Source organism: Melozone crissalis, unplaced genomic scaffold (assembly GCF_028551555.1).
Source record: "Melozone crissalis strain CALT ecotype California unplaced genomic scaffold, PUWL_Pcris_2 ptg000033l_1, whole genome shotgun sequence".
Taxonomy (NCBI): domain Eukaryota; kingdom Metazoa; phylum Chordata; class Aves; order Passeriformes; family Passerellidae; genus Melozone; species Melozone crissalis.
The window spans coordinates 6,039,658-6,064,454 of NW_026535811.1; the positions used below are offsets into that span (position 1 = coordinate 6,039,658).

Sequence of the window (24,797 nt, forward strand, 5' to 3'; positions counted from 1 at the left end):
ATGGAGGTGGGAACAAGAATATATACTTGGTGACATATCTCTGTTCACAGATAAAACTTAGGATACTGAATTCTGGATATTCTGCTTTTAAATATTCACCACCCCCGTCACGGCAGAAGGGGAATCTTAATGAATTGCTCCTGCTGTTTTAGGGGAATGCTAAGTGCTAGATGAATAAGGAAAGGTTTTGTGTTAGAGCTGAGCTAACTTTTTGGCCTCTTTTCAAACATCAGATCATTTCAGCCAGTTCTCCCAAGCCTGACTCCTGTTCTGTAACTTAAAATGATCTGATAGCCTGAACCCCAAGCACAGGTTGTGCAGGATGATCCTGGCCAATACATGCACCTGAGCTGACTTCCAGCCATGGTGTCTGGTGACAGGATTGAAATCACAGCTCTGTTGCCCACCATTAGAAAATCTTGGATGAATAGTCATCAGTAGGCAGAGATTTCCAGGGCAGGAATACAGGCATGTAGTGGTTTGCTGGTTCATTTGTAGAAAAAAAGCTCAAATAGGATTTGAGCTCAAACCTGGTGTATTCCTTAGCAAACTGGAACTTTGCAGAAAGTTGGGTGGTTTTTTTTGTGTTGGGTTTTTTTCCTTCCCATCTCTGGCTGGATCTCAGGCCTGAGATGTGCACACCATGAGCAGACTGGTTTTCATTTGTCATTGTTACTTTTACCCCAGTAACATCTGCTTGTGAGTATGTCAAAAGCACATTAAAAATTAACAGAGAGAGGGAAAAGCCCTGTTGCTTTTATCTGAGGCTGTGCTATAGGGTAACTGTGGCAGGTCACTTTGTGAAGTGCCTGCCTGCCCGTGCTGGTGTGTCCCCCCCTGGGTGAGCTTTCCCAGGAGAGATTACCCTGCTCCCCCAGCAGGGCCTGATTAAAGCCCAGCCTGGCAGAGATCACCTCTGTGCTGGCAGAGCTGTGACACAGAGCTGAAGGGACAGACACAGCTGGGTGTGTGCTGCAGTCTCTCACCAGCCAGGCGCCGTGGTCAGGGGTTGTGCTGCACATTTCTCTTCTGGCAGCGTGGTTACCCCAACCTTCCTCCTCAATCCCTCCTCCTCCTCCTGCTTCCCCTGCCTGTCCCAGCTCCCCAGCCCAGGGGATGGGAGGCCTGGCATTTTTAATCCAGTAAAACCCTTGCTGTTAATCATGCCAGACAGAGCGAGCAGCCTCCCTGCCATGCCTGCTGTGGGCTGGATGCTGCTGCTATTTCTGTCTGACCTCCTCAGCCTGGCCCATCCTCGAGGCATTTCTGCCTCTGCCTGTGCCCACTCCTGCATGGTCAAGGAGCTTCTTGAACAAAAGGGACTCCACGGGCTCACCCTGAAGACATGCAAAGTCCTTTCCCTGCTGCTTCCCTCTAGTTCAGAAGTGTCACGAGAGCCCCTGCCATCTCCTTGCCCTTTTCACCACCTCATTTTTTTTGCCCAGCCCTGGCTGAGATTGCTGCTCTGTTGCTAGATGGAAGCAGTGTGAGGATGGAAGGGGGGGCTGTACACACTGCAGACAAAACTGATGATGAGGGACCAGGGAATTGCAATTGGTTGCCTTTGTGTTTCCAGATTGCTCAGGAGATAAGGCTCTGTCTTTTCTGAAATAAGTTAATTGTCCTGTGTCCTTTCACAGGTTTCATTAATCTTTCTTTCTGGCTATCTCTGTTAGCAGAGGGATTTTTTGCAAAGGAGAAATAAAGACCATTTTAGCCAGTCTTAAAAGAACAGATTTAAGGAGACAAATTATGCTTACAGTTTAGATGTACTCTTGGGTTTTTTAAATTCCTAGGTTATATGAAACGTGGTGAGAATAAACTGGTTATCTCTAAAGCTGTCAGATCTAGATCCTCCTCATTATAGCACCTCTCCCCTTGGAGGCAGCAGCAAGTAGCCGTGTTCATAATTCCTAGGTTTTGGGAATTGCCTCTGTGTTGCTCTTGGCCTAAATTATTATCCTGGGTGCCCAATAAGTGGCATCATCTCTTTCTGTCTCAACTTTCTTTGGCAGTCTCCCCTGTGAGCACTGAGCAGGCCCTTCTTGCTGGAGACCTGGCAAGTTCCCTCACAGATGGGGTGGCTCTGGGGCAGCACAGCCAGGACATCTCCCCAGCAGTGCCCCAGGGCTCACATGGCACTGGAAGAGCTGCAGTGACAGCACACAGCTCCATTCCCTTGCTCTTGCCTCTGCCTTGAGTGAGCTGGAGGTGTGTGATGTGTATAAAGCTGTTGTGGATGTCAGTGCACGGTTTGGGTTTTTTAAAGTTGGCCTTCTGCTTCTCTCTAACTTGTAGGCACTCATAGCTTCAGGTGCATTGCTCCTTTCTACAGCCACAAGCTCACAGTTGGATCAGTTGTTTTCACTTGGTCCAAGTGCTTTGAGTTATGGCCTCAAATCTGCAGATAGAAAAGGGGGAAAGGCAAAGATGGAAGGTGATAAAATCAGAGCACTTGTTTCAATACAAAGACAATACCCAGCTAGCAATGATAGATTCATCCCTCTCCTTAAGAGCCTCCTGCTCAGCAGGATTTTCTTCCTTCCCTCGGGTAGAAGTACAAAGATGTGGAGCCAACCCTGAAGATCAAAGAGGTGGATGGCTTGGAGCTGGTGAAGAAGTTCTCGGAGCAGATGGAGAGCATGCTCCGCAGGAAGGTGGAAGCTGTTGAGGTATGACCACTGCCTCTGGGGCTTTGGGAGGGAATTTGTGTCCTGCCAGCCCCAGAGCAGCAGGCACAGGGCTCTGCCTGCACCAGCAGTGTGTGGGTGCAGGGGTTGTGTGAGGACTCCCCTGCCCAGGCAGGAGCCTGCTGGTGCAGCTGGCTGCTCACGCTGAGCTTTAAGCAGACACTGGTGGGAGGATGTGGGCGTTCAGACAAGGGGATGCTGGCTTCTCCCTCGGCTCAAATTAGAAAAGAAGACAAAAACAAAGTCTAGGAATAAATATGAGGGAATGAACACTCTTTTAGGAGACAAGCTGTTTAAAAAGGGGGAGAAGAAAACCTCTCAGAAGTGAAAAATCCAGTTCATCCTTCCATAGTGCACTCTGGCTGCTGAAGACTAGGGGCTTGTTTCAGCTGTGTGTGTGGCTCAGGGGGAATTTCTGCACCTCCTGAGCACAGGCTGCAAGGAAGGTGCTTGGATTTCCAGCTGTGTACATGGGGAAGTGTGGAGGAGGTGGCAAAGGGTCTGTAGCTGCTGCAGTGTGGGAGATCAGAGCAGGTAATCGTTCTGGCCCCCCTTGCTTCCTGCATCTAAGGATTTATCATATTCCTGTGTATTTACCTACTATGAAAAGCATATTTCTGTAGTCACAGAGCCTTGACTGTTTAAGGCTTCTAATGTGGAAAAGTCATCCAGAAACACATCATTTGAATCTCCAAGTGAAATGTGGGCATATTTAGTCCCAGAGCTTTGGCCAATAACATTAAATTCTTAGCCAGACTTCTCCAGTGTTTGGATTGCCTTATCCTTTGTGAGGGAGCAAAATGTAGTTTTGCTGAGACTGTTGCTGATTGTGCAACCTTGAAAACATGTACGTGTTTAGTTGGATCCCTTCCCAGTCTGTACCAATTGAGAATTAGTGCCCTGAAGCATCATAATGGAGAAAACTGGCTGATTTTATTGCCTTCCATAAATGGTAAGAGCTTATAAATGGCCACAGCATCGCTGAGCCCTTTACAAAATCCAGTCATGGTCTTTGTCTCAGTAACAATACCAGACTGAGACTCCCACAAGGCCTTTTCCTTTGATGAGATACTGACATCAAGCTGGGGCTGAAATGCCTTTCCCATGGCTTTTTGGAAAGGCTCATGGAAAATGAAATTTAAAATGTCTGTTGTTTCTCTAAATGGACCTGTTTCTGTTTGTATATGTCCTGTGATATCTAAAATTTCTCTGGGGTTTAGCAGGGACTCTGGAGTAAGTAGGTGTGAATACACTTGGCAATAAATAGCTGCAAATAATGTACATTCCAAGCTGTAAAACTGTAGCACAGAATGACAGGTCAGCAGGAGAGGAGGGAAAGAGGGAAGTTTATAACCCCAGACGTGGTTGTGGTGAAGGAGGCAATCGCTGATACAGCTGGGAGAACTTCTGGGGGTTTTGCCCCAGCACCCACTCACCTTCCTTTCTGTGTGCTTGCTTTAGAGGCTGGTGGAAGCAGCAGAAGATGCAGATCTGAACCATGAGTACAACTCCTCACTGGAGGTGAGTTTATCCTGGTCAGTGACCAACATCCTCAGGGCACAGCCAGGAACCCATCCCCACCAGGTTCCTGGGCTTAGGAATTGCCTTGTCTGCAGGACACTCAGAGACTGCTGCAAATAAGAGATATCCTTGGCGGATCCCAAACCTAGGAATGCCAAAAAGATTTGTCCCTGTGGCTCTGGGAGGGGAAGGATTTGGGAAGACATTGGGCTGAATGATGTTATTGGCTTTACTTTTACTGCACTGGCCAACACTGTCATTATGTGATGTTTTGGTGCAAATTAGCTGGCACTTTGTGGGTTACTTGAGTGGAAAATGAGCTAAAAATTGAGTGTGAATGAACAGTGAGGAGGATGCTGTTACAAATACCCACAGCAAACCTTAATCCAAATGAACTGAGTTTCTCACCATCTTTCTTAACAGCTCCCATCATCTTTTCTGTACCAGACAGACACCCACTGGTCAGGACTTCCCTTAAGGTGAAAGTTTGGTGCTGTCTAATCAATTTGGATAATTGGCTTTCTGTTAATAACTGTTTGTTGTGGCCAAGCTGTGGGATTATTGCTGGTGAGGGGAGCTGGAATGAAAAGGCTGTGGAAGGAAATTCTCTATCCACAGTACAAGCACAGACAGCTCAGCAGAAGGACAGGCTACCCCTGCAAGTACATGTCTCAGTTGTAGAAAAGTTGAAAGCACTCCTTGAAATCAAGCTAGTTACTAATTTCATCTCACTTTTTATTTTTCCTTTTTTAAGGAATCCCATTAGCCATGTTAGTTGGGTCAGCTGCATTCACAGTACGGGGCATGGGTGAGTTGAGGTACATGACTCTGTATTTGCACACTCCATTTGCACCCTCTGGGTGCTGCTAGTGCTTGAACACTAATCCTTATGTAACCCCTGGCTCAGATAAAGCCAGCAAAAGCATCTTAAAAACATAGGTTATCCAAGAATGCCCTGGATGTACTAAAGTGACTGCAGATGGTAAATCCCCAATGACCTTCATGGGTGGGGGGACACTGCATTGTCTTTGAGCACCTTCTGCTTGATCCTTTGCTCCCAATGAGTGCCTGCTACTCGGAGTGCCAGAATGAGGGGATAATCCCAGCTGGATGTCAGCAGTGAACTCAGTAAGGGACAGGCTGGGTGAGGTCAGCACTGCTGTGTCCTGTGCTAAACCTGGGAGCCAGACCCCATAGGACACTTCACCTTTCCAGCTAATCCCCTGAATACAGCTGAGGGGCCACAGGAGGCTGCCACCCTGCCCCTGTGCTCTGCAGTGGCTCTTAAGCAATGCTCCTGGCAGTGACAGTGCTTTCAGTCATGTGGGCATATGACAGCAACAAACAAAGTGGGCAGAAACCATCATTTGGGCAGCTTGACACTTCCAGTTGGTAATAGCTTGTTTGTGGCTCGTTTTGATCCTCTTTGAAGCCCTGCTTCTCCATATGTCCCCTCTTTGTTTTAAACAGTGCTGGTAATAGTCTGTGCTATTCTCTCTTTGTCTTTTTTCTATTGTCTTCATCAACAGTTTGATTACTACAACTCTCTCCTGATTAATGATAAGGATGAAAATGACAATTATGTGGAGCTTGGGGATGAATTCATTCTGGAGCCAAATGAGCATTTCAATAACCTGCTGGTGAACACAACCTACAGTGATATCCAGCTGCCCACCAATGTCTACAACAAAGGTAATGGCCTCTGCCTTCTCACTGATGCTAGGGTGGTGTGGAAATTATCAGCAGCAATGCTGGAAACAAGGATAGGAATAGAAAAATAACAACAAGAATGGGAATAGAAAAATAACAACAGAGGGGAAAAAAACAAAAGCAGGGTTGGAAAGCTGCTGTCCTAAGGGACAGTCATGTCTGTCCTGTCACTGTGACAGGTTTAGGTATAATCTGCTCTTGGGAAACCTCTCGTGGTGGACAGGCCTCCATGTCAGGCAGGAAGAGGCCATGGGATATACCCCTAGGGTCTCTCAAGTTTTTGGAGGACACAGCCTCCTTTTTATCCCAATTTCCCTGCTGCATTTCCCTTCTCTCTTTCCCCATTGGCTGAGGTACTTGAGAGGCACAGACTTCCTGGAATGCCTGATACCAAAGATTTCCCTCTAATGTGTAACCCTCCCTTTTCATTTTTAATTCTTATGGAATTTGGAGTTTTTCCCCATTGTTTCTTTCATCTTTCAATATTCAGTTTCATTTATCAGCAAAACTACAGTTTATTTGTAAAGGCAAGTATCTTTTTCCATTCATCAGTCAGTGGAATCCTTCCCATTGTTTATCTCTCAGTGCTGATGCTGCCTACCAGCAGACATAGTTTGTTTGTAAAGACAAAACCATTATTCCTCTCAATCCCCACCAATGGATGGCAAGGAAGAGCTGACTGATGGACTTTGCTAGGGTCCAGGGCTAACTGATGTAGCACCAAAGGTATAAAAGGTGGAGGAGCCATTTTTTGGGGGAGCATGTGGTGGTCCATGCTCCCAGTGCTGTCAGGGTTTCCTTATTTAGTCTTTTGTTGTACTTTGTTAAGGTTTAATAAACCTTTCTGTAGGGGGATAGAATATAAGTAAATAAAGGTAGTATAGAAAGTAATCTTACCCCCTAAAGAGTTGCAGTTGGGCCAATTATCAAAGATTAGGAGCAGGCCTGGCTTTAACAGGCCATAGCTGTGACCAATAAGAAGAGTGTTATAAAAGAGTGGATTCATTGGTTGAGGGAGAATTGGAGTCAGGTGGCTGCTATGAGAAGGAGGAAGAGTCAGTGCTTAAAGAAGATGCCTATGAGAAACCTCAAGGAGGTATGAAACTCTTGCACTAAGGAGACAACAATATGGAACTCTTGCAATATAATGACAACACCTTTCAAATGTTAAAAGTGAGTGTTGTTTCTCACTCTTCTGAGCACATGGGGGCATGGTAAGACAGCCCAGGCTTTGTCAAAGAAAGGGCAGGCCAAGAAGAAAATAAAGATTCAATGAGGAAGCGAGAGAGTGCAACTGTGTAAATCCTAGGGCTCCTCTGTATTAGGTGATTACACCCAGCATAAATTTAGACAGGCCTTGCAGAAAGGCTATCAGTGATGCATCGGCCTGCTGTTTCTCAAGAGCCACCCATCCCCTGTCAGGCAGCAGTTAAACACTGCCTGCAGGCTGTGCCAGCTGTGCTCAGCACTGTGATGGCCTCCCTGGGCCTCTGGGAGCATTATTCCAACCAGATGTAGGGCTCAAGGGCAGGCAAGGCTGTAAAGAGATATGGGGCTAATAGTGTCTGACCAAGCTGAGATCACCTGCAGTGGCAGTGGTGGCCTGGCCTCCAAGATTCACTTGAATGGGCAGAGAACAGGAGGCATCAATGTAAAAGCTGTGGACAAGGTTGTATTCCTCCTGCAGCTGCCTTTGTTCTCATCCCTCTCCTCCATCAGGGATGGTGGATGTCCTCCCTTCTTTTAACACAGTTTTCTCCCCCACAGACCCTGCCATACTCAATGGAGTTTACATGTCAGAAGCCCTGAATCCTATTTTTGTGGACAACTTTGAAAGGGATCCCACGCTGACCTGGCAGTACTTTGGCAGCTCCACTGGATTCTTCAGGCTGTACCCAGGTAAAAGAGTAGAGATTGGCTTTGCTCTTTCAGTGCCACACAATAACCTTGCAAGACAGGGCCTGTGCCATGCAAGAATGCAATCTGGGAAGTCTGGGGCCTTCCCAGCCCAGAGAAGGGCAGGATACAGTGAGCAAAATGGGCTGGTAAGGCTGAAGGAATTACTCTGCAGGCATAAACCCCTTTCTTCCATTAGAACCAGCCCCTCATGCAACCCCAGAGGATTCTGCTGGCAGGGGACCTCCAAAGAGCTCTCAAAACACCATAGCAGGGCTCCCCTGAGGGTTTGAGTGGTGGCCAGGCCTCTGAGGACACACATGGCAGATGCAGCTGGCCAGCCTGCCTGGTCATCCACTCACCAGCTGTGAGGGCACATTAGGTCACAGCACAGGAGGGAGGTGCTGTGCTTGCAGGAACCCTTGAGATGCTCGGCAGCTGCAGCCTGCCTGGTGCCACTTGGTCAGATGGCTGCCTGCCCTTGTTCTGTGCCCTGGCACGTGCTGGGGAAGGTGAATGCAGAGATGGCTGTGAGCAGAGCCTGTAGCAGGGAATCTGGGATGCATCCCAGTCGCTGCTGCTGCTTTTTTATGCTCTCCACCATCCCCTGTGAGAAAAAAATCTGTTGTTGAGAACTACATCAAGGTGAGAAAAAAACTCAAAGTACAAGCAGTTGCTTCACAGTTGAACAGACTATTCCAAGGTACATTTTTTAATAAACAGTTTACTCAGAACTGCCAAAGACCGAGCAGCTCTGCTTGTATTTCTGCAGAATGGGCCGCTGCTGTGGCTGGCCAGCCTCCTGTGCTCCCTGGGGTAGCCAGGTCTCAGCAGGCAACAGCAGCAGTGCAGGTGCCTGCCTGCTGTGAGTGCTGATTGCTCCTCTTGCTGCTCTCCTCAGGAATAAAGTGGTTACCAGATGAGAATGGAGTCATCTCCTTTGACTGCAGGAACCGTGGCTGGTGAGTTCTGGAGAGACTTGGCCGCAGCACCTTTGATCCTTCCTCTCTCCCCCTTCTCCAAGGTGTGACACCTTGGGGAGCTGCTGATCAGCAATTAATGTCCTGTGGTGCCCCTGCAAGAGGTGGGGGGGTGTGGTATTTTCTGAGACCCCCATTGTTGGAAGGAACGATGAATCTGACTCCATGTTCTTAGAAGGCTAATTTATTATTTTATGATCTATATAATATTAAAGAATGCTATTCTAAAACTATACTGAAGAATACAGAAAGGATACAGACAGAAGGCTAAAAGGTACCAATGAAAGCTTGTGACTCTCTCTTCAGAGTCCAACACAGCTTGGCCCCTGATTGGCCAATAAGTTAAAACAATTCACATGAAACCAATGAAACAATCACCTATTGGATCAACAATCTTCAAACCACATTCCAAAGCAGCAAGACACAGGAGAAACAAATCAGATAATTATTTTTTTTCGTTTTTCCCTGAGGCTTCTCGGGAGAAAATCCTGGGCAAAGAGATTTTTCAGAAAATATGATGTGACAGGGAGGTACATAAATAAAGGTAATAGCAGGTTGGGAAGCCCTGCCAGCAACAGTTTTTCCTGTGGGATCTACCATGTGCCACGTGGGAATTACACTTCTGTGGCTGGGAGGTGGTGGGGGTATTTGAGTTTCAGAACTGTGGTGTGTTTCAGAACTCTTGGGTGTATGTCTGCAGTAGGCTCAGCACTTCCCAGGGCAGGAAGGGAGGTGCTGGGGCCAGCCTGTTCCTGCTGGGCACTGTGGCCATGGTGGCCGTGGTGCTGTGGCTGGCAGGGTGACAGCAGCATGCCCAGCATTCCCCCTCCCTGGCTCTCACCCTGCTCTCTGTTGTGCAGGTACATCCAAGCAGCCACCTCTCCCAAGGACATTGTCATCATCGTGGATGTCAGTGGCAGCATGAAGGGCCTGAGGATGACCATTGCCAAGCACACCATCGTCACCATTTTGGATACTCTGGGAGAAAACGACTTTGTCAACATCATTGCAGTATGTCTGCCTCCGTCCCAGTGCTGAGCTCTCCCCTGGTGCCTCACACCCCCTCCTCCTTCCCCTCAGCAAATCACAGTGACCCACCTACAGCAGCACTTCTGTTGGACTGGGGAGATTCCCCAAAGGATCCTTGGGAAGGCCGCTCTGTGTGGTCAGCAGGGTGGCTGCGTGCTCATTTCATTTCTCCTCCACAGAGGATGTTGGCTGCATCTTTTTGTTTTCTTAGGGATGTGACTGCAACAGATAACAAAGGGCTGCAGAGAGACACCAGAGATAATAATTCACCCAGCTTGCCCTAACACTGAATTTGGGTCCAGCAGCAGCAGTGTAATCCTCAGGCCAATGTTTCCAGGCTAGAAAACTACCACCATGTGCCTTTTTGTGCACCAGCATCCTGCAAGGCTGCCCTTACAGTTCTGAGTCCATCAGCTGGGCTGCATGGAGCTTGGTCAGGAAGCTTCAGTGTGACTCTCTTCCTTTTTGAGCCCTGGCAGGGTGAGGATGAGCTGGTTACCCACAGGGAACCAGCACCAGTGACCACAGAAAGCAAAACTTTTTTCCATGACTCATAGCAAGACTGGTGCCATGTTAAAGGCTCCTTGCCTTCTAATTTTCAGAGCTAATTCAAACACCATCTCCTTCCCCAGGCTTCTTTCTGTGATAGCTTGCCAGGGCACAGCCACTGAGATACAAATTTTGCTTTTTGTTGATAGCTTCTTATGTTAGCTAATTAGAAACTCCAGTGGCAACAATTCTGTCTTTATATGACTGGACAGATGGAAGAGTGAACAGTGTTGGCAGAAAAATGGAAGGGGAGTCATTAAGGAGTTTGAAATATCATCTGTTCTTCAAAAACAATCCCAGAAATACCATGTTTATATATATAGATATAGATATATAGATATATTTTTTAATTTTTTTCCTCTACTGCACTCACACCAAGAACCTTCTGGCTCAGAGACCTTATAGCCTGACCTAAGTTCCTATTGATCAGCTGAGCCTCAGAGGCCTTTTAGGAATTGCACTCTCCTGAACCCTGCAGGAAAAGGTTCACAGGGGCCTTACCAAGCTTTTCCTCCGATGTCACAGCCTGGAATCATCCACTCCCCTAATTATCCCAGTCCAGTGGATGTGTGCTAACCTGGTTTGTTATTGTTCAGCTGTGCACCAGAGGCTTCCAACTTCAGGTTAGAAGGTTCAGCTGGGGACTCACAGAGTCTCCAGAAGTGAAAACTATGTGCAAAAAGTGCTAGAAGCAAGGCCAGGGATACAAACTCATAAAGTAGGGATAAAAACTTTGTGGTGTGAGTGGGGGGAAAAAAGTAATTTTGTATGTGTAGATCTGCTCAGCTAGAACTCAGCAAAACACTGTAATTAATGCATTATTTAAACAAACAGGTCATCAAAATCCTAGTTTGCCGTGATAACTATAAGCAGTTTTTAAGGGAAATGGGTATAAAATGGCATCATGTTCCATGCTGCTTTCTGAACATGCACCTAGGACATGAAACCATTTTGTGAATTTTCTCCCATGACAACTCCTTTCTTCTTGTTTTCTCTTTGCAGTACAATGATTATGTTCATTTTATTGAGCCCTGTTTTAAGGGTATCCTGGTCCAAGCAGACAGAGATAACAGAGAGGTGAGTACCAGGCCCCTCTCAGTGTGACTCAGGTAGCTCCCTTCATGCAGGCAGAGAACAGGGTTGAGATGCTGTGAGATGAAGCTCCAGGGACAAGGAACAGGGTTTGAATTTCAGAAGCCTGCAGCAGTTCAGGGCTGTGTGCTGGCTCTGTGGTTACCCTGAATTACCCCAGGCTGCTGTGACACAGGGTCAGCTGGTGGGTGAGCAGCAGCCACAACTTCCCTGGTCCCCACTGCTGCACCACCAGCAGACCTAGCCCAGGCTGCCTTGTTAAAAACTGTGTGCAGAGGGCAGAAGGTCTCCATCTTAGATACCCCACATCCTCAGCCCTCAGAAAGGAGAACAATCCGTCCTTTCCTGGTGAATATGTTCTCAGCCTGGCCTGATCCTTCATCAGGGTGGATTGCCAGCAAGCCCTCTCTGAGGAGGGGTTTTGCTGCTCTGATCCAGGAGGGTTCAGCAGCCCTGAGGTGTCCAGCTGCTCCACCACCCTCCTGGCTGACTGCTATTTTTAGCTTCTCTCCCTGTTTTGTTTCCTTTCTTCTTTCAGTTTTTTTAATTTGTATTACTACATCCCTGTATGCCTTCAACAATCAGATTTCTCTCCCAGATTAGCCCTAGGCCACAGAGTATGACTACAGAGGGTGATGCCTTTGCAGGGATTCCCAAAGGATTCCCAAACATCCTAAACACTATCTTGCAGAGAGGGTTTAATTTAAGCAGATCAATGCTGCTTAAGTCATAGACAAGCATTCAGATTTTTTCTTTTTCCCCATGCTGTTGCTTTTGGGTGCACAGGATGTTTTATTTTTCCTGAAGGAGCAGATAAGGGCGAGTCAGATTCCCAGATTTGCCCCTTCCATGATCTTACATGGATCCTCAGTGTTTCCCAGTCCAGAGACAGAAATGCAGTCCTGCTGGAGCTGCATGGGCACAGCCTTTTCTGGGCTACCCTTTCCTGCCCTGCTCAAAGGGAACACCCTGCCTGCAACTCATTCCTGGTTTTCTTCCTTCTCTTTTTGCCAGCACTTCAAGCAGCTGGTGGAGGAACTGCAGGCAAAAGGAGTGGGGACTGTGAGCAAGGCTTTGACAGAGTCCTTCAAAATCCTGAGAGAGGTAAGAGTTGGTGCTGGTGTGAGGCTTGAGTGTCCCTGCCCAGCCCTGCACTCCTCTCCCCCAGTGACAGCACATCCCTCAGGCTGCTGCAGTGGGGAGCAGGCATGAGATAATCTCGTGGATCCCACATTTGTCACAAGCAGTGTGCAGGGCTCACCCATCTCAGGGGATGTGTTAGTTTGTGCATGATGTCCACAGCCAGCAGTCCCTGCCCAGGAAGGATCAGGAGCCAGCAAAGCTGTGGCTTCATGAGTTTTCTTAATGAGCCCCACAACTGGGCATTGCCCAGGCACCTTTCCAGATGGTGGCAATAAAATACAACTGATTGCTGAGGGCCACAGTTCTGGTTGTAAGTAATGTTATTAGTGAGCAGTGGTGATAATGAAGACATGGAAGATTATTCTTCAGATTTATTTCAATGTCACTTTGCTGAGTGTCAGTGCTTGGGGAAGAAATCACAGGTACAGGAGAATTAATCCCTCTGAAAAGAACCATAAATTATTCATTGCTTCATTGAATAGGAAATTCAGTAGCCTGGAGGAAAACATACAATTTAATTCTGTTTCTTAAGGAATGGTAACAAGGAAAAGGACCAAAAACAAGCTGAATACCCCCATCCCCTCAGGGCACTGTATATAGTGGGGTTGTGGATCATAGAATCATAGAAGGGCTTGGGATGGAAGGGGCCGTAAAAGCTGAGACAAAATATGTCCTCCACTGAAACAGTGAACCAAAAATACCTCCAGGGAGTGTTGCCCATGCACCCCAGTGGACTAATGTGACTCCCCTGCAGTAATAGAGAACAAACTCTTTGGTGGGTAAAGAATTTATTTTTTCTCTCTATTTAGCTTTAAAAAATACAGTGAACAATTTCAGCAGTCATCACTTACCTTGATTCTTGTTGAGTCTGTCTTGTTCAGCAAGCTCTAACCAGCTCTGAGATTGCTCTTGGACAGTGCAGCACCCAGTGGTGACAGAACCTTCTGCTGTTACTCACTCACAAGGTGAAATATTGCTTCCCTCATGCCTTTTGCTCACCTTGGGTCTGGGGAGAAGGCCCCAGACCTGCAGATTGAGCACCTGCAGATGAGGAAAGGTGTCTTCTGTGCCTAGGAAATGGCTGTCCATAAAACAATATCTTTGTTACCAAAGAAATGTGTGAAACAGAGTGCCTTAATATCAGCAGCTGGAGCACCCCAGGCTCTGCAAGTAGCACAGCCTAAGGTAAAAGGGTGTCCCCTGCCTAGTGCTCATGTGGTTTGAGGGCTCTCTGAAATCATCTCCTCGAGTTTCTTAGACCTGTATGGGTAAGAGCAGAGGAAAAGGATTTTAGTCAGTGTGCCCCAAAACAAATCTGTGCAGTCACAGTCAGCAAAAGGGGGAACTTTGGTGGAATTGACCACCCCCTTCTCATCAGACAAAATTCCCACTCTCAGCTGTTCCTCAGGCTCTCCTATCATTGCTCACGGGAGCACACGCAGGAGAATGAAAATTGCAGCATCACACTGATGAAACAGGCTTTGCTGATTACAAGAGACAACCAGTAATAATATCTGTAATGAAAGTGGCTGCAAAATTTCCCTGGTAATTTTCCTCAGTCCAATTGCTTACTGAATTAATAGCCCAGCAGAGACCCACTCAATGAGGTATGAGTAGCAAAGAGGGCTTGAAGAAGAGCACAGATCTCTCACTGTCTTTGTTCTCCTCCATTATCCTCTGGGGGAGACAGGGCATATTTTAATCCATGACACAATTTGCAGATCAGTTTCAGGAGAACAGCTAGCCAGAGACCCCCCCTGTCTCTCTCTGCCATGCTCAATAAACCACTTGAACTCTCCATTTCAATTTAGCCACAAATCAAGTGGTTTCCATAAAATATGCAGCCAAGGGAAGCCATGGTCTTAAGCACACATTTATGAAGTGCTTCAAAATTCTCAGGTGTTAAGTGCTATCTTTGAGGTATTTTCTTATTTATTAAATTTTGATCTGTCTCACTGCTCTCTTCTCTTCCTTGTTTCAACCAGCTTGGCCTGCCTTGTTCTCTCCCCTTTTTCCTGCAGGATTTATACCCCTTTGTTCTGCTTCCAGGCTGCTTCCACCATCCTCCCAACAGTGTGTGAGTGCTGCAGCTGAGAGCTATCAGGTGCTAAGCAGAGCAGAATAATTGCCTTCCCTGTTTTACACACCGTAGTCCTCTTAACAGGACATAAGACAACAGCTACAGTTTTTTTCAGGCACTGTCACATTGTTAATTCCTATTCAGCTGATGTGTCTCTGCAGCATCCCTCCCCAGGCAGTATCCAGCCTCCTCTTCTGTGTTCAAGCCACTGCCTCTGCTTTCCAATGTGCATCTGTCCTCCTTTCTCAGGATACACTCAGAGCAAGTATTTTGAAAGCTGTTGCTTTTCCCACCCTGTAGAGGACAAGAAAAGCCAAGTTCTGCTTTCCAAGGCCACCTTGGAAGGATGTTTCCTCTTACCACCAGGCTGATTTAGTCATGCCTTGACTCACTGCTGATCTCAGGAATCACATAAACGTTGAATTAATTGAGTGGGTCATTCCAGAATGGCTATAGGTGGAAAAAAGTGATGAAACTGGTAACAGACTGGATTTCAGTGAGACATAAAATTCTGAGTAATTTGAGCAAGCTGGTGCCATAAAAAGAATGAACCTGTGTGCTGATTTAAGTAAGCAAAGCTTTGTGGCCTCTCACTTGTGTCTATTGATTGACACATTCACAAGATGCATGTGTTACTAATTTTTCTAGTAGCATGCTAGATGTTTCAGGAGGGTTTATCCATCCATTTTCTGTATTTTCTTTTGATTGCCTCTTCATCCTTTGGGATCTTGTATAGTCCCAGTCAAGTCTCAGCCCATGAGGCAAGTAGTTCAGCTACACCTTCTGCAATTCTTTCCCTTCATGCTGAGCACATATTATTCAAATGCTTTAAATTAGTCTTTTCCCTAACCCTGCCACTTTGTGACCCTGCCTCTAATTAATTCATTCTTTTCTTAGTTTCCTACCTACTTCAGCAGGTGCCCAGCCATTACAATATTTTCCTTTTTATGATAAAGGATGGAGGCTTTAAATCGTTTCTGCCTGACCATGTCCCTCTATTTTTTATCATCTGGCATTGTATTATTTTTACTCTCTTTCTTGATTCTTCTATGCACACTTAGAAATTGTTTCTTGATTCCAGTCACATTTCTATGGACCCAGATTCTACAGCATATTTTTCAGGATATGCAAAGTTCAGACTTTCCTGTTTACCAGTTCCTGCTATCTTGCTTAATGCCCTTTCTCGTTTCTCCTTCACTGGCTTTGTTTTCTTATCTACTGCTGATTTTCTCCCCATGAGATGCTTTCCACCAAGTTTGAATTTTCAGTAGTTCTGGAGGCCATTCCAGAGGCAGGTCTGCATAAATAATGGGGCAGGAGAGATGAAGAGGGGCTGCTCAGTGCCCTGGTCAGGCATGCACATAATCAGCACGCCTGCCTGCACATCTCTGGGCCATGCTGATGGTTCCAATCTCTTCACTGGGAGCTCTGTGCCAGCCTGTAACTGCAGAGTAAAAGGCAATGAGCAAACAAGGGAGTACAGGAAACTGTGACCCTGAATTAATTAGATCATGCCTCTTAGTCCTGGCAACGTGACTGAAGTTACACAGCTCTGTGCCTCCTTCACTGACCCAGCTCTAGCCTGCATTTCTTCAGACATCTCTTCTGTGGACATGTTATTCCTCATCTCCCCTTCTTTCATGCTCCTGAGACTTCAGTCAGAGCAGGGAATTATGCTCAGAGCTTGCTGCAAATGCTGTCAGATCATTTGCTACAGCTGCAGCCAGTCACAAAGGACCTAAAAACCAGGGATTACCTCTTGTTCGTTTGTTTTCTAAATCTGTCTTTTTAATCTCCATTTCTATGACACTGATGATCTCATTTTCCCTGTTGAAAATATCATCTACTCCTGTAATTAGGAGATTGCTGGTTCTGATATAACATCCAATTTCTCAGTATCTCAGAATTATGAGTTCTGAAGTAAGCTTCATGAAGAGATCTTAAGTCATTTGATGATATGGTGGGTGACCTTAATTAAGTGTTAATTTAATAATAAACCAAACAGACATATTGTAGATTGCAACAGTTTGGAATAAGCTGCTTTCATAACCACAAGGTTCCTGTATCTGTGATCTGAGCCTCATTCTGACAGCATCTCCTGCACCCTGTGCCTCCCTCATGGACACTCACACTGTCTGTTCTCCCTGCTAATCTGCACTCAGTTGATCTCTGTCCTAGAAATAGCTCACTTGAGGCTCTGGTTTTTTCCTACCTGCTGGTCTTTAGCAAAATCCCATGAAGCTCTCACCTGCTTTTCTGCTTTGCTAAGAGCATCCTATGCTTGTTCCTGTTGTATACCCTCAGCCTTTACTGCCTGTCTCCCCTCTGAATGTGCTGCTGTGGGGACATGAGAGAGGAGGAGGAGCACATCCAAACACCTCATCCTGATTTGGTATTTCCCAGAGATGTTTCATCTGAGAGCAGCTAGTTAGAAATGACCCTGTTACAGCATCCTTGTGATCACTCCTGATCATCTGTCCTGGTTCTGCTCAGTGATACAAGCAGGGGCACAGCCAGAGAGGGTTTGTACCTATGGTCATGCAAAAGCTGTTGAATCCATTCTTCTACACCTGTAACAGTGTAGTTACAGGTGCTGTGTGAAGTTGGAGGAGGCAGGACTGATAACACAGATGGTGGCAGAAGGAGATGCTATGGTGATATTAGCAATGAGCCCAGTAAATTCATAATAAGGAGTAGTGAAATTACTGGGGAAATCTGAGCTTGGAACTGGCTTCACGGTGTTCATGGTCATGATATTAATCTGCAGTGGAACCACAGGACCAGCCCCGTTGGAAAGGCATTTGTCTGTCATTACATAGCATTACCAAACCCTAAAGGAGCTGGGAATTGAACCCTAAAACATCTAAAAACTCCCAGTTCATGGCCTGTGCTCTTGTTCTCCCATTCAAGGATTTCATTTTATGCAATTAATTTTGCCATTTGGATACCTTTTTTTTTTCATAAGATATAACTATCCAGTTTAAACTTGCTGCTGTTTGCTGTAACCTTAATCACACTTCAGCTGGTCTCCTGTATACTCTTATCTCATACTATTGCCTCTCATTAATCTTTGTTAGCAGGAGAGCTGTTGTCTCTCCTTCTTCCATAATTTTTTCACTCTTCATCAATTTCTGCACCCTCCTCTGTTGATCCAGCATTCCCTTCTCAGAGCGTAGCAGCAGTGAGAGGCAGGACAAGGAGAAGCACAGAGTGCCACCGAGCTGGCAGCTGCAGCCAAGTGCTCAGTTTTGTCCCTGGGATGTCCTCAGCTGCCTCTGCTGCTGGCTTTAGCACTGTGTTGGTGCTGCAGGAGGCCCTCAGCTCTCCAGAGCAGGTACCTGAGGGCATGGGAAGCGCATGGAGCAGGAGACAGGCAGCATTCCAAGGCTGGCTCTCCCTGGCTGGACAGGCAAGGTCTGGCTTGCTTGTAGGAGCACATCTGTCCAACACCTCTGCAGGTGCCCTTGGGAGCATGGCAGTGTTTGTACCAGAGTCCTGGTGCACTTCTGCTCTGCCTGAAATCTCTCTTATGCATAAATAACAGGTCATCTGTCATGTCAGTGTATGGCCTCTCTAGCTGGCACGTCCATAACCTTTCCCAGCTCCAATGGCAGTAGCCTTCTTTTTTCATGTGCTCCTGCCTTTCTTTGCTATTCTTTGGCTGACTGATGGATTCATCCTGAAATAATGAGTCTGATTTCCCACTCCTCTCACATTTTCTGCCATAAAAAGTGACAGTTACTGCTGTCAAATCAGCATTGCCGTGTTTGTGGTCAATCCATAGTTGTTTTGCATAAACTAATGCGACTGTGCAAGATGTGAAGCAGCAGGGAATCACACCCTTCCTCCACAGCACTTATTTTCTCCTCATTATTTTACTTCTGCAAAGCCTCCTGTGTCTGCATGTGCCAGGCAAGGCTGTATAAATAAAAAATCTATATGCAGCATGCGAACACAATGATCTTTCTGAGCAGTGTGGGGTTTGCAAGTGGAAGTCAGGATGTGGCCCACTGTGAATAAATAGAGTTCCTCAAAACCAGCCTGTGGTGGGTAAGCAGTGCTCTCTCTGTCTCTGTTTGTAGTTCAGAGATGCTGGCCAAGGAGGTCTGTGTAACCAAGCCATCATGCTGATCACCGATGGAGCCGTGGAGGATTATGAAGCTGTCTTTGAAAAGTACAACTGGCCCGATCGGAAGGTTTGGCTGGGAAGTGGTAAATGGAAAGGGGGGGGAAAGGGGTTGTTCTGCTGTGCTGGGAGGGGGAGAGCATGAGCCAGGATACCAGGCAAAGCTGAGCATTCACATATTCCAGTACCTGAGAACCCATGGGCACCTGACTGTAAATGCAAACAAAGCAGCCAGGCAGGAGCCTGCTGTGGTGATTTCTGAGGTGAGAGGGTTATAAATGCAGTTCTCTAGGTCAGGAAAGCTTTTCTTTTTCATACACTTTGTTTTCTAAAGTTGTGGGCAATCTAAATGGTCTCCTGGTAAGATTATAAAGACTGAGTTGAGTATTTCAAAATTAAAAACCAATTTTTGCTAAGAGTTTTAATTCCATGTAGGACTATTTATAACTGGTCCTGTTCAGAAAAGGTTTGCCTATTCCAAGTTCTTATGGTGGCCAGGGAATGATCCAAGCAGCCTCTATAGGTGCCTTCCATCCCTGTTTACTCTGATGTCTTTGATTACAGGCTTGCACTAGCAGAGCTGGCTGTGAAAATGTAATAGACCACTGCTCATCCTAAACACTCCTGATTTATTTGTTTACCTCATCCCAGCTAGCAGCAATGCACAAAGGGAGAGAAGCAGCCTACTGAAAGACCAGAGCAGGGGGCTGTTAAAACAGTTTATTTCAGAATTGGCTCTTTTGTTGGTGGTCAAATGCAAGAGAAATGGTAAAGCTCTCTCTAAATGATTCATTCCCCCAGGGAAAGGATTCCTGGGAGCTGTAAACCTCTCTGCATGTGGCTGCTGAGTGCCTGGCAGAGCTGCTGTCATAAAATCAAACAGAATTTTCACTTTTGCTTTGTTATTCAGATGATCCTGGGTGCTTCTTGGCTTTCTGGGCTTATTGTAATTGGAAATTAAGTTCCAGGCCACAAAACAGGAAACAAATGGTGCGAGAGGCTCCTGTCTCTGTATGAAAGCAGAGCTATTGCTCTCACCACCAGTGGACAAGGGGATGCCAAACTTCAGCCTTTTGGATTTGGTAGCACATTGCAGCCTCATTCTCCTGTCTTTGCATGCTCCTAGGTGCGGGTGTTCACGTACCTCATAGGACGGGAGGTCACTTTTGCCCCGAACGTGAAATGGATCGCCTGCAACAACAAAGGTGCTGTGTGGGAATGGGTGCCCAGCCTCTCTGCACCCCTCCAGGGCTCACCCACCACTGCTGGGGCCCACAAGCCCCTGCTTGGAAGACAACCTAAGGAAAAAACAGCCCCTGCTGGCCCACGTGAAGTGTTCCTGTGTCCAACTAACACAAGTGCTCCGTGCTGAGCCACTGCATTTTCCTGTCACCCTGCCAAGGGACACTATGACCAAGATTCATGCTGGCTGTAGTCCACCTAAGTCCCCTGTGCTTATTGTGTCCCAGTTGCTGGCTTTTGACAGTCTGTCCAAAGCTCTGTTAGAGAGCCTGACATCTTTTGGCTGAGACATAAAACAAACATTGCTGCTTTAAAGGTTTTACAGCAATTTTCACAAGGTCTGCAGGTTAACCCCTGTATTCTGGCCAAGTTCTTTGTGTGTAAGTGATTTCCACTGAGATACCAAAATAGCTTGTTAATCCCACCCCAAACCCACTATTCTCTCTATCTCTCTAAATTAAATGAATGAGAAAATCCATCCACAGTAGGTGAGTCACCTCTTTGCATTTGGGGCCAGTTAAAAAGTCAAGTTAGCACTGTCAGAGTCTGTAAGAGCAGAGGAAGAAAGGGAAAAAAGCCATCCACGTTTGAGCATGACCTGGCCTCTGGAGACAGCGCTGCTGGTTACATCAGTGTCCTGTATAAACAAGGAAGGGAAGGGAAAACTGAAGCTGGGTGTCAGGTACAAACTTTTCCATCCTGAGCAGTGGTTCCAGCAGAACGTGAAATGCATGGGAACATTTGCTGCTGAAAACAGTTGACAGGAGAGCTGCTGGCCTGTAGAATGTCTGTGAGCTGAGGATGCTCAAGACTCAAGCATTCGTCTAATTAGCACTATGAATTACATATAATATTCTTATGTTTTGTTAAATGAAGCAAACCCCTGGGTTTTAAATTCTGTATTCAGCCAGGAGATCAGTGACAGAGACTTCATGGTACTGTTGGTTCACTGTAAAATGTCAGAATGCGTTCTTCTGAATAACCAGGTAACAAAAATGTGCTCTGTGCACTTGCATTCTCACTTAGCAGATTTGAGCTGTTCAGAGGGCTCCCTGATTTTGGTTCTTCTGTTTCAATGCATTGTGTAACTCTTTTGGTCCTTGTTTTAAAGCACACTAAATCTGTTTGCACACCACAAAGCTTATCAGAACATGAACCCTTCCACATGGCAGTGTTTTCCTGGTGATTGGAAAGTTTTCCATCTGACATATTCTATCCTATACCAAGTGCAACCAATGCCTGTGGTAAGAAGCAGGACACAAGAATCCTTATGACATTATTCTGTGTTAGCACTTCTAACCAGCAGCTACTTCTGGGGACCTTTTGGTAACTTGAGAACACCCTTCCCCTGTACTCTTGTTGTAGTTTTAGACTGCTGTGTGTCCAGCTGCAGGGACAAAGCTTTGGAAAGAAGTAACTTGCACTTTTTATTCTGTTTCCAATGTGTAGATGGAAGTAGTTGCCACCCTTGAATGTAAAGCTAGGCAGACTGAAGAGTGCTGGAAAAAAAAATGGAAAAGGAAGAGGGAATTTTATCTTAATATAAAATAGGGCAGGGCAAGTGGGTAGCCTGGTGAAAACCTTTGCTTGCATGTGTTTGGCCTTCCAGACTAAAGGCAATCTGATCAATGGAAGGTTTTTCCTGACACCCAAATCAACATTTTGCATCTGCTTTGCACAAATCTGGTTATATCAAGACTCTCATCTTGCACATTGCTTCAGCATTTTTGGAAGAACAGAACCACTGCTTTGAAACTCTAGATTTCCACAGGTGCTTTTGGATACGAGGCATGTCAAGGCCCATTTTACAAAGAGCAGATTACCCAGCCTTTGACATTCAGTTTTCTAGCTTTGCACTCCTTTAGAAACAGGGGAGATGTGTCAGCAGAGTGACTCACAGCTCTGTTTCTCCATGAAGGCTACTACACTCAGATCTCCACGCTGGCAGATGTCCAGGAGAATGTCATGGAGTACTTGCACGTGCTCAGCCGGCCCATGGTCATCAACCACGACCACGACATCATCTGGACCGAAGCCTACATGGACAGCGCGGTAAGGAGCCCCAGCACGGGCCAAACCCCAAAGAAAGCCCTGAAACTTAGGTTTAAAAAGCCAGGAGTTGGTTGGTTGGTAGAAATTACTGGTCTCTGGCTCTACTGAGACAGACAGTATTTCTTTTCTGCTTGCTCCTGGAGCTGAGGTGTGTGTGCAGACTCAGACACGAATCTGCAGTGACTCAGGTGCCCAGGACTAATCACACAGGCACAACATCACCTAAGATGTGCTTCTGTGCAAGCAGGGTGCCTTCTAAAGGATTGTTCACACAATAGGTCATTCTTGGCTCGGGGTAGGGTCACAGAGACTGATTTCCTCCAGCCCAGTAGCTAACTGCAAAGTGTTTGCTACTCAAAGATAGAGATTTCAACTGAGGCAGCAGGCTCACTCATTCTTTCCTTAAACTAGCAAGACCTAACTCACCACAGTGCCCAGCCCTGTGGGCAAAGGACACACTGCAAAAGACCAGACAGTCAGCACTCCCAATGCCCCTGCTTTGTCTCAGGCCTGCCCTGTGGGAACACATTTGGCTCTGTGAGGGTGACATGGGGTGTCTTCTGCTCCATGAGCTGTGTCAAACAAGGGCTGGGACATGGAACTTGAGTGTACTAATCAAAACCTCCAGAAGTGCTACTAATTACCCAGGATGTTTATTTTATCAGCAGATTTGCCACCTCTGGTACTGGTGTATAGAGTCATGCTTCCCAAGGCACCCACAGGCATTTGTTTGCTGCACATGTTTTTCTGCATCTTGTTTTGTATCTCTTGTCTTGCCATTGTCTTCCTCTGTCCCAACCTGTCCTGTCTTTGATTCATTCCTCCATTCATGTATTCATTTGTGTGTTCATCCATGTCTTTCACCAGCTGCCACAGTCTGAGGAGGTAACTGCACCCTGTGTTTTGTGCATGTGCTGTGTCCCTTGTGCCAGTCAGTGTGTCAGTGCCAGCCTTCACAGCCACAGCTGGCCTGTACATCTGCAGGGATGGGGGCTCCTCTTGCACTGTCAAGAAGAGGAGAGGAAATGCTGGATGTACTGGAGAGCTGTGCTGTTGGTTCAGAGTAGGTAGGGCTGTCTGTGTTGTGCAGTGGCTTAATTCACCTGATCTCTTTTTCCACATGTCCAGTAAGTGCAAGAGAAGCTTACTTGCTGAGTGTTAGTGTGAGTTTTGCTGTAAATGGGAAGATTCCACAAAAAATCATCCAGAGAAGTAGCTCAAGATACCAAGTGCAAATCTCCACCAAGTGATTAGATTGCTGACTTGCTCCTTTATGGCTCTCAGCATGCTCTGTAGTAGGGACTGGAGGTCATTTCTTGCCTTGCTATTCACATCAAACCAGAAATGGAAGGATTGATGTTACTGGCAGTAAAGGATGAGAATCTTTTGATAGCTGGGTGTGTTTGGGAGACTCCTTTGCACATGACTTGCCTGTTTTACCACCTCTTGTGTGCTTTTAGAGCATCTGTCCTCTGCTGCATTGGGAACACCTCTTATCCCATTACATATGCATGTTCTGTATCCCTCATAGAGATAGCTCACTGTGGTGTATCTGTTTGGATCATTACTTTGTCTCTTTTTCCTGAGCTTAGATGGTTGAATAACAAGTGTATATAAGTAGGCTTGGTGTGTATTTGTGCCATTTAAATATTTGTCTGTGGTGTTTTTCATTTGTGGTATTATTATGTTTGCAGTATACCTTGTTTGTGATTTTGCTCATATTTGTGGGTTTTTTTCTCTGTTCTGTGCTGTTTGTGTTGGTGTTTTTTGCACTCATTGTATAAGTGCCCATGTCTACACTCACAAAGAGTGGTGGATATAAATTGTGCCACTTCTTCAGGTTTCTGTCTCTCCATTAAAGCAACTCTTCAATGCATTTCACTGGCTTTCATCCCATCCTCATCACCCCACAAGAACAAGCATCCATCCACAGCCCTCTTGGACACTGAGTATTTAAAAGTGTTGCCATCTGTTTCCCGATCAGTGTGGGAGGCTGGGAGGTGGCCAATTGCACATCTGGGGTCCTTGGGAGTTGCAGCTCCTTGCCCTGATGCTCCCTGGAGTGCTGCACTTCCTGACACAAGTTCTCCTCTTGTTCTTGGCAGCTCTTTGCATCCCAGGCTCAGAGCCTGCTGCTCATGACGACGGTGGCCATGCCAGTGTTCAGCAAGAAGAACGAGACGGTGAGTGAGGCAGAGGCAGCACAGCTTTGTGGGACTCTAAAGCCAAAGGGCCTCTGAACAAACATTCAGCCATCAGGGAAGGCAGCAGAGCTCTGGCAGGGTGGATGGATGGTCATTTATCTGTCAGAATGATAGTCTGTGATTTCTTTAAAACACCCCTTAAATATGATGCTTCTTGTTTTATCCCTTCCATTTTCAAACCAAGCCTAGTTTACAGAGCCTGAAATTTCAGGCTGGAAGAGATCATTACCTTGTCTAGTCTGCATTTTATTGCAGACCTTTACATCTCACACAGATGAGTGAAATATCCTGGTTTTGGCAAAAGCATCATTGAAGAAAGGCATCCAGGCCCAAGCTCTCTCTATTGTGGTTTCTAACTCTCAGTGAAAAACTGGTGTCTAAATTCTGCTTTTAATTTTTCTGACCTCACCTTCCTGTCATAATGGCTTCCTCAGATTAAAAAGCCTGTACCCTTTAGTAAGTTCTCATGGGAAGCATCTTCTA

General features: G+C 46.3%; 1 protein-coding gene across 1 annotated transcript in view; it reads left to right on the forward strand.

Moving 5' to 3' along the window:
* The window catches only part of CACNA2D4 (calcium voltage-gated channel auxiliary subunit alpha2delta 4), a 119,598-nt gene that overhangs the window by 7,280 nt on the left and 87,521 nt on the right, over positions 1–24,797 (forward strand). The window contains exons 3-15 of the mRNA XM_054281850.1: positions 2,556–2,672; positions 4,152–4,211; positions 5,741–5,903; positions 7,689–7,820; positions 8,719–8,779; positions 9,658–9,808; positions 11,378–11,452; positions 12,482–12,571; positions 18,773–18,886; positions 19,943–20,021; positions 21,977–22,110; positions 22,978–22,995; positions 24,216–24,293. Of these exons, the coding sequence (XP_054137825.1) occupies positions 2,556–2,672; positions 4,152–4,211; positions 5,741–5,903; positions 7,689–7,820; positions 8,719–8,779; positions 9,658–9,808; positions 11,378–11,452; positions 12,482–12,571; positions 18,773–18,886; positions 19,943–20,021; positions 21,977–22,110; positions 22,978–22,995; positions 24,216–24,293 (1,272 nt within the window). The remainder of the gene's footprint in view (positions 1–2,555; positions 2,673–4,151; positions 4,212–5,740; positions 5,904–7,688; positions 7,821–8,718; positions 8,780–9,657; positions 9,809–11,377; positions 11,453–12,481; positions 12,572–18,772; positions 18,887–19,942; positions 20,022–21,976; positions 22,111–22,977; positions 22,996–24,215; positions 24,294–24,797) is intronic.